Raw genomic sequence first — 10,000 nt, forward strand, 5'->3', positions numbered from 1 at the left:
ACAGATGCTGAATCCAGACTACATTCACCCAGCCTCTCTACCCTGGGTTTAGGGTTAGACATTAGATCAGCAGTGAAGCTGTTGTGACTCTGGGGTGGAGCGCTGGGGTGACCCCACGTATTGGCAGGTGTACCGCACTGGTGTGGTGGGGGTCTGGGAAGAAAACGATGCTCTGCAGACGACATCTGAGGCCAAACTTAGAATTAATTTACAACCCATGATGAATACAATGCAAATAAAGACAGAAAGAAGCAATTTGTTAAAATTACCTTTTTTGTATTAGATTACCCTGATTACAGTTTTTCTTGATAGCTTACACACTATAACTGGGCCTGTTAACTAAACATCCCAAACCATGACGCCATCTACCAAAAGACAGACTAATTTGGTGTTTGGATATAATGATCAGTCCTGGAGTCTGAACCTCTACAGCTCTGGCTCCTTTTTCTGGCACAATAATAAAGACACTGAACTCCCTCTAGTGGCCAGCTCCAGAATAGGAGTGTATGTGGATCACAGGGCAGGAACTCTGGCCTTCTACAGCATCTCTGACACAATGACCCTCCTGCACAGAGTCCAGACCACATTCACTCACACACTCTATCCTGGGTTTACGGTTTATTATTCTGATGCATCAGTGAAGCTGCTGTGACTGACATGTCTAGATGCTGTTGGCACATACATCTCACACATCACATCATTTAACACATCACTCACACGTAAGGATCCACACACACACACACACACACACACACACACACACACACACACACACACACACACACACACACACACATCACTCACACGTAAGGATCTAGCAGCTGGGCCTGAGAATCTTTGATCTTGGGGACAACAACCGACTGAAGCCATTCCCCCATCTCTGGATCCCAGCTATTACAATATCTGTACCTCTAGACCTCTGCTGTAACACATGCAGTATCACCACAGCAGAAATAAGACATTGTGTGTGAAAGGTTTTGATGAGCTCTGTGTTGCATAACCTCACTCTCCCAAGTGTTTAGTCCCTCTGTTATTGCATACATGTTCTGATATCTGGTTTTATATGACAACCACAATATTATGTACCATGACAGTGAATCTTAATGAGACTGTAATTATCCAACAATTGATACCCAATGAAATGTGTTTCTGTATTTCTTGATTAACATCATTATAATGAGACCAGTATGTTTTAAAATGTTTCTGGTGCAAAATGGTGAATAAACATATTCAGTTCAGTTATAGACTGGCATTAAATGTTTCCTAATGTACTCTTATCTCTGGTGGGTGGATAAATAAATAAGTGAAATTCAACAGATTCAGTATTTCTTATATGGTGTCATACAAAGTGCATAGGTGTGTGCACACAACTCTCCCTCTCGTTGTCATTCATCAGTCCTGCACTTTATCAGGCTTCCAAGGTAACAATCTCAGTCGTACGCAGGACAACATGTTACATTCCTGGTGCTACTGGGTTGGGACTTCTGACGATGGCCAGACAGCAACAACAACAACAACAACAACAAAGAGTCATCACACACAAACACACCGACACCCACACACTCAATGAACTCAAATGATCATCCAATGAAAAACCTGCTCTATCTCAAGCCCAGAAACCATTGTCTTCTCGATCGGACTCCTGTCACTTCACACTGGACCCAAACACAGCAAACAGAAACCTCCATCTGTCTGATGCTACGTTTCCATTTGGACGATATTGGGAATGAATGGAGACGAAGTCCCGTCCGACGCGCAACGAACCGTCGACGCCTCCCTTCCAAAGTTGACGAACCTTTAACTCTATGCAAATGCGGACCAGGCGGTAACCAATCAGTTTGACGTGTGTGAGAATTGACAGCTGAAATTGTGCAGATGGGCGGGAGTAATCAAAAAAATCAAAGCAAGATGGCGGAGTCTCGGGATTCTGTTACTGGGAAATATTTTATGTGAATAAAGGTGAATACAGGTGTTCACACGACTTTTATATGTCTACATCGACTCGGTTTGTTGTTTATATACTACACGAACACTGTCAGGGCAAACAGAATATTGTAGGTCTTATCTGAAGCTCTCGAACATTATTGTTAGCTTGCTGCTAACACTTTAATTGAAGATCAATGTAGAAGCTAGCTGGTTTGTAACCTGTAGCCTCATCGGTGCGTTTTGCCTCTGGTATGTGTGATATCGTGATTTAACTGGCTGATATAAATGAATCAGAGAACACAAATGTATAAAGGAATACATTTAATGGATAAGTAAATGAATGAGAGCACGAGTGACAGCCGCAACATCTATCATATTTTCATGACTTCACAAGCTAATCTGCTATATTAGCGCTGCACTGCAACCGAACTTGCTACTTAACAGAGAAACTTGATTTTTCTGACAATGCCCCCTAGACGAAATACCGGCTGCCGATAATTCGCCTGAATGGAAACGTAGAGTGAGGGGAACAGGAGGGTGGAGAAGAGAGATGAGGTCCAGTCATATCCTGATCATCCAGAGAGATTTAATGGGTTGAATCAGGTGCTGTGTCGAGAGGGTGTATCTGTATGGTACTGCTGGGCTGTTGAGTGGAGTGGATTGGTTGGGTTGAATCAGGTGCTGTGTAGAGAGGGTGTATCTGTATGGTACTGCTGGGCTGTTGAGTTGAGTGGAGTGGTTGGGTTGAATCAGGTGCTGTGTCGAGAGGGTGTATCTGTATGGTACTGCTGGGCTGTTGAGTGGAGTGGTTGGGTTGAATCAGGTGCTGTGTAGAGAGGGTGTATCTGTATGCTACTGCTGGGCTGTTGAGTGGAGTGGATTGGTTGGGTTGAATCAGGTGCTGTGTAGAGAGGGTGTATCTGTATGGTACTGCTGGGCTGTTGAGTGGAGTGGTTGGGTTGGTATCAGCAGTCTCATATGAAAGCAGCAGGAGCCTCAGACCCCTCACTCCTGTCTGTCAGCCTGGGAGCTGCTGTCTTTAGTCCCGTCCTCCCCTGTGTCCACCGTCCCCTCTGTGTTCAGACCCCTCACTCCTGTCTGTCAGCCTGGGACCTCACTCCTGTCTCACCAGCTGTCTGCACACCCGCTGGAAGGCGGGGCTGGAGAAGTAGTAGAGCACAGGGTCCAGTATGCTGTTGAGGAAGGTGAGGGTCAGCGTGGGCAGAAGACCATGTTTATTACCTCCACGGATTCACACGTCCTCTGCGACCCAATCCTCACCCAGATCAGCACCTGGGCCACGTTGCTGGGCAGGAAGCAGACACCGAACACCACCACCACCTCTTGATGTTGTCATGGCGATCCAGATGCCTGCGCCTGAGCTCAGAGACGATGAGGAGCGATTAGACAAGGATCAGAGCCAGGGGGACGAAGAAGGAGATCATGAAGACAGACTTGTACCAGAGGGACACAGGGTCCAAAGCCAGATCATCAAGACACACTTGTACCAGAGGAACACAGGGTCCAAAGCCAGATCATGAAGACAGACTTGTACCAGAGGAACACAGGGTCCAAAGCCAGATCATCAAGACAGACTTGTACCAGAGGGACACAGGGTCCAAAGCCAGGCACACCAGGAAGCTCTCGCACTGCGGGGCATGTCCCAACACCAGCTGCTGTGGTGTGTGTGAATATCTGGTCCAGTCAGTGACTAAATGAAGTTTATATATTTCCTTTCCTGTAAATTTAAATTAAACAGTGTGCAGCCCGGGTATTGGCAGGGTTCACGAATGCAGCTGTATGTAAACAAATTGTTTGAATTGAATTGCTTTTGACATAATCTCTCATTTAGTGTCCTAAAGTTTGTGCTTTGTTTTGAGAAGAACATCATATTGATCATATTTCCTGAGTTATTTACATTACATTGCTGTCTACTGGTATTGACCTGGTAGGATCAACTATATTTATATATTTACATACATTTTAACAATGTATCAGTAGTGATGAGCTTGGATTGTAGGATGAGTCTGAAGCCATTTAGGGAAGTTCACCATTTTGAATCATTAGATAATTGTAAATATGCTAATGATGGAGTTCTATTAGTCTTTGAGGTTAATGTGGCAGGCAGCCCACCTGGACGTTCCTCATTCTTACCTCATGTGGAAGCAAAGAGGAAAAAGGAGGTGAAGCTCACTGGTCAGCGCTAGCTCTGTTAGCCACATAGCTGCTGCACTGCATGCATTGGGGGGAGGGTGAGGGGAAGGTCTGGAAGGGGTGAGTGTGTTGGGGAGGGTGTGGGGTAGGGGGCTTGATGAGAGGGATATAAGGTAGAACTGAAGGGTGGGGATAGATGGGGCCGCCTATTTTGTATGGCAGGGGAAGCATGAATTATTAGAAGATAGCTGAAAATTATGTTTTTTTTTTTAAAACTGGACGCTTCCTTAAATGATTTGTGACAATTGGTACCCTTTTATATTTTCTGTTATCTTCTTACCAAATAAAAATAATTATAAAAGAAAAAAAAGTAAAGTGGAAAGTAAAATGCAAAATGCAAAACAGGAGTGCAATGTGCAATGTGCAATGTAATGTAATGTGTGTTAATGTAACACAGACTTGAGGTGTGGGGGTGGGATAAGAGTCCAAGTCAGGTGGGGGTCCCGGGCCTTGTTAATAAGGCCAACTGCAGCCGGGAAGAAGCTGGTTTTGTGGCGTGAGGTTTTGGTCCTGATGGACCGCAGCCTCCTGCCGGAGGGAAGTACCTCGAAGAGTTTGTGACCCGGGTGGGAGGGTTCGGCCACAATCTTACCTGCCCGCCTCAGGGTCCTAAAGAGCTGAACAGGTCCTGTAGAGATGGCAGATTGCAGCCAATCACCTTCTCAGCAGAACGGATGATACGCTGCAGTCTGCCTTTGTAATTGGCAGTGGCAGCAGCGTACCAGATGGTGATGGAGGAGGTGAGGATGGACTCGATGATGCAGGTGTACACTGTAAAAAAACTGCCATCGTTTTTACGGGGAAAAAACTGGCAGCTGAGTTGCCAGAACAATCCTGTAAAAAATACATCCACCTGTAAACCTCTTTATAGAGCAGGATGTAATTTTAACATTTTAAACCTGTATATTCAACATTGGATTTGAGCAATATTTACATCACTGTTATGTTATATTGGACAAGTTTGTTCAGTAAATGTAACATTTTAAACCTGTTTATTCAACATTGAACTTTAGCTATATTTACATCACTGCTATGCTACACTGTAAAAAAAATCCTGTTGTTTTTACTGGAAAAAACTGGCAGCTGTGGTTGCCAGAACAAACCTGTAAAAAATACATCCAGAACCAGTAAATTTAACATTGGATTTATGCTGATTTTGCGTGACCATTATGCTATAAAACCAATTATTTCAGTAAAATATACATCCAGTTGTTGTCTATTGTACATCAAATTCCATTCGATTTCACTGAAATTGTGTAAATGAAAAATCAGTTGAATAACAGTGTTATAATGAGAATTAAGCAGTTAAATAATGTTGTTTGCTTGGTATTTCTCAGTGAAATTGAATGGGATTTGTTAAATTGACATGCTGCTCTGTAAAGAGGTTTACAGGTGGATGTATTTTTTACAGAATTGTTCTGGCAACTCAGCTGCAAATTAACAGTTGTATTTCGTTTAGTATTTTAACACCACCATGTTGTAATTTAAACTGCATTGAATTGCTTCTTGTATTACAGTTTTTCTTTGTGTAAATTACAACCATATGTCATTTCTACAGAGAAATATGCATAATCTTACTTTAAAATTACCAGTTATATTTCGTTTAGTATTTTACCAAAAAAAATTGTGAAATAAGCAATACTCTATTGTATTTCTATTTACAGTTCTTTTATGTCATGATTTTACGGCATTTCAGTGTTAATTTTATGCACATTTTTTACAGTGTAGCAGGTGCTGATGTTGTTCTTTGTGACACATAACACTCGCTTAATACAACGAATGGAATATAGATGAGCTAAAATAAGCGGGGTGTCTGTTGGGCCCCACCCTGTTACAAATACGAATAGGTGGGCCTTGGAGTAGAAAAGGTTGAGAACCCCTGCTCTAGTGGTTGTTGTGAAATGTATATAAGGGCTGAATCGCCACTATGGCGCTTGTGGTATTTTGGATCGAGCACTCGGTGCTCGATTGTGTTTGACTGTCACTACTACGGAGTTCTGTGATAGTTTGTTCATGCCTGGCAGTTGAGAGATTCACCCGCCAGTAAAGGTTCTAACTTGTGCTGCATCCTCGTCTCCTTGCATTTGTATCTAACAGTGATTTAGATAACCCACGAATAGTATATAACTATAATAGTAATTATACATAGAGCATAAAGCCACAACAGCGCTCTTCTTAGTGCTCCGCTCTGTCCTGGATAGCTATGCTGTAGTTACAGTGTTACAAATCAATAATACTCCGGTTTTTCATAAGTTCTTCCGTATGCCCTTCCAGTTGTCTGCTTAATCAGTTTGAGAACTACACTAGTGTTCTAATACACGACATCAATGACGATGTTTGGACGAACACGCCCACCCAACCAGGAAGCACCGATTTCAGGCGAAACGAAACTACGTGAAAACCTGTGAAGCGTTACACAGCACAAACGAAGAATGGCAGAAGCGGCTCCAAATAACTACGAACTTTTTACATGTCCGACTTGTTTGGATCTTCTTAGGGATCCAGTGACTACTAATTGTGGACACAGTTACTGTAAAGGCTGCATTAAGGGCTGCTGGGATCAGGAAGATCAGAAGGGAGTCTACAGCTGCCCCCAGTGCAGACAGACGTTCACCCCAAGACCCGTTTTAAACAAAAATAATATTGTTGCTGAACTTGTGGAACAGATCAAGAAGACTAGAATCCAAGCTGCTGCTCCTGTTGCATGTACTGCTGGGCCTGGAAATGTGGAGTGTGACGTCTGCACTGGGACAAAACTCAAAGCTGTGAAGTCCTGCCTGGAATGTCTGGTTTCATACTGTGAAACTCACTACAAAGCTCACAATGAACTTAATCCTGGACGAAAACACAAGGTGATTGATGCCACAGGCCAGCTACAGGAGAGGATCTGCATCCAACATGAGAAGCCTCTGGAGATATTTTGTCGTACGGATCTAAGTTGTGTGTGTTTGCTCTGTCTGGTGGATGAACACAAAGGCCATGACACTGTGTCAGCCTCTGCAGGGAGGAGAGAGAAACAGGTAAGGACAGGAGTTCTCTTGGTGATAGATTGGACTCGTGTGGTAGGACATGGCTATTGGGTTTCCAACTGGAAGACAGGCTATATATAGACAGGCTATCTTTAGGTCCATGATAGAGTGAGGCAGAGAGAGAATAACGATGACATAAAAACACACCTGTCTAATGAAGTTGTAAAACCAGATGGTTAACTTCAGACTGTCAGTATTCTCATGCAGAAATGAAAACACATAGCCTAATTACATTTAAGAGCTATATCATTTTAAAAACTGAAATCAGACAGAAAATCTCCTGTCACATATTAACTGTATCTAAATAACAAATACACATACAAAGCCTAAATTACCATTTAATGTGTTATGTTTGTTGGCATTTTGTAATATTTATCTTATTTAACAGTAATTTATATTAAAATGGGCACATCATGGTTTCTGCCTGCAATATTGCTGCCCAGTCCTCTCAGATGAGCCCAGTGATTAGGGGGCTGAAATGGCATTTTATAGGGTCCTGAGTGGTTGACACTATGACTGAATGACATTACATGGTTATCAACTGCCTAGAGGTCACAGGTCACTCAGTGAGGGTATAGTTGCAGTAAGTTTATCAACTCCACAAGAGAAACTATAAATATGAATAAATAAAGATTGATTGCATGTAAAGTCAGTAAATCAGTGTTCCTCCTGGTTCTCTCTTTTTTGCTCCGCAAAGACAAAACTTATTTTGTGTTTTTCTCAAACCTTGCAATGAAACGGCGTCTCACCAATAAGCTATTCAGCACTACAGATCTCCTCTCAGTCAGGGTCAGTAGCTTAAACAGCTTGTTCCTTAATAACAATATTATGATGCCACCATAACTGTTTGTTGTGGATGTGATGTATTCCTTCAACATAGACACACTTGGGGGAGACCCAGAGTAAAATCCAGCAGAGAATCCAGGAGAGAGAGAAGGAGCTGCAGGACCTGAGGAAGGCTGTGGAGACTCTCAAGGTGAGTACTGACCAGAGGAGAGGAGGACAACAGCTGGCTGCTGGAGGAGCCATTTCAGGCTCAATCAGGGCTCTCCTCCAGTCAGCCAGTCAGGAGTCTGTAATACTGAGCCACTTCCCAGCTCCTCTGAGCCACACTATGGGTACCAGGCTGTGTGGAGGAGCTGAGTGAGTGGGCTGCTTTAGATGGACCCCCTCCTCTTTGTGTGTCTCCTAACAGAGCTCTGCACAGACAGCAGTGGAGGACAGTGAGAGGATCTTCACTGAGATGATCTGCTCCATTGAGAGAAGGCGCTCTGAGGTGAAAGAGCTGATCAGAGATCAGGAGAAGGCTGAGGTGAGTCGGGCTGAAGGACTCCTGAAGCGACTGGAGAAGGAGATTGCTGAGCTGAAGAGGAGAGATGCTGAGCTGGAGCAGCTTTCACACACAGAGGATGACATCCATTTCCTCAAGGTAAGTGTCGATGATGGATTGTTAGTGCACAGAATATTTGAGGGCCCTGATTTATGTTGAATATATTCCTAGGTGGAAATTTTAATTCAATTTAGGTTGTTTTAGTATTGTTGAATTTTCTTCTAGGATCTCTAAGTTTCCAGAAAGAAGCTTGTTGTTCTTATTATAACACAGTCAACAGCACTTTGAACAGATAGCTTACCCCATGCAGTTACCGTGTGTGAAGACATTTTTTGTAGTTATCACTCAAAACATTTTAGCATGATGAAGACATTTTCATTCTTCAGAAAACTGCTCAAAATCATTATGGCAACTGTTAAGACAGGTCACATGGTAGCAAGAACCCTTACTGACAGACGGGGATTGAGTGATGTCACTACCTGTGGTTCATTGATAAAAGCACATCTGCCCTGACATCATGGCTCACAGTTTGTTTGGAGGCACTTGAGGTGCACAGGTGCCTTCCACTCGGCCTCTTTGGTCAGGCCACATGTAGGTCAAGGCAAACCAGTGGCATTTGGACAACCATTTGTGTTGAATTCATTTGGGATTCATAACATCAACTAAAAAACTTCAACTTAAGGAATCACCACATGGGCTAACCCCACTAGCAGTTAGTCAGCTTGAGAGAGCAGTGCACACACACACACACACACACACACACACACACACACACACACACACACACACACACACACACACACACACACACACACACACACACACACACACACACACACACTCACTCTCACACACACTCACACACACACACACACACACACACACACACACATTTTAACAGTTTTAATGCATAGCAGATGTCCATGTAAGCGTCATAAGAGCAACCAATTTCAATGATTGTGATCGCTTTGTTCTCTTCATCAATTGACACAAGGTCTGGTGTATTTGGGATGTGCTTAATGGCAGTTTTCATTGCGTTCCGCTGATCATGGGGAATGGAGAACCAGTATGTTTTTACTGACTCGTTGGTATGGATGGTTGTGAAGTTGGTGTTAGCGATATATAGTCCTTTGTAGGCAGGGCAGCCGTTGAGGATATGCGCGATGGATTCCCTCTGTTAGTTGTGGTGGAACAGACAGAACGGCTCATGCTTGGATGGGAACCATGTTGCTAAGTTGGCTTTTGTCGGTAATACCTGAAGACGAGCTTTTATTATAAACTTGTGTATGTCGTCATGTAGTGCAGTGTTCCGCAGTGCAGTATGAGATACGCTGTGATCAGCGCACGGCAGGCAGGCCAGTCTTCCTTGTAGGCGTAGCCCTGTCCAATTTTGAATCATGCGCAATCGGAAAAAGTAGATTATTGTCCCTCTGGTGTTCTTTGTGTTGAGGTGGTGAATGCTGTCGTCCAGGGTGATGGTTGCCTCTGCCGTCGTCGTTGG

The 10,000-nt window shown here is 43.5% G+C and overlaps 2 protein-coding genes across 2 annotated transcripts in view; both read left to right on the forward strand.

Annotated features, from left to right (window-relative positions):
- LOC116221184 (tripartite motif-containing protein 16-like) overlaps positions 1-257 on the forward strand; it is a 14,780-nt gene extending 14,523 nt beyond the window's left edge. The window contains exon 6 of the mRNA XM_031571124.2: positions 1-257. This exon is cut by the window's left edge and continues 530 nt beyond it. The gene's annotated coding sequence lies outside the window, so the exon portion shown is untranslated.
- A 6,146-nt stretch (positions 258-6,403) lies between these two features.
- Positions 6,404-10,000, forward strand: part of LOC116221183 (tripartite motif-containing protein 16-like) — a 19,521-nt gene continuing 15,924 nt past the window's right edge. The window contains exons 1-3 of the mRNA XM_031571123.1: positions 6,404-7,160; positions 8,050-8,145; positions 8,365-8,598. Of these exons, the coding sequence (XP_031426983.1) occupies positions 6,573-7,160; positions 8,050-8,145; positions 8,365-8,598 (918 nt within the window). The 5' untranslated portion in view covers positions 6,404-6,572. The remainder of the gene's footprint in view (positions 7,161-8,049; positions 8,146-8,364; positions 8,599-10,000) is intronic.

The sequence above is a fragment of the Clupea harengus genome, chromosome 7 (genome assembly GCF_900700415.2).
Source record: "Clupea harengus chromosome 7, Ch_v2.0.2, whole genome shotgun sequence".
NCBI classification, from domain to species: Eukaryota; Metazoa; Chordata; class Actinopteri; order Clupeiformes; family Clupeidae; genus Clupea; species Clupea harengus.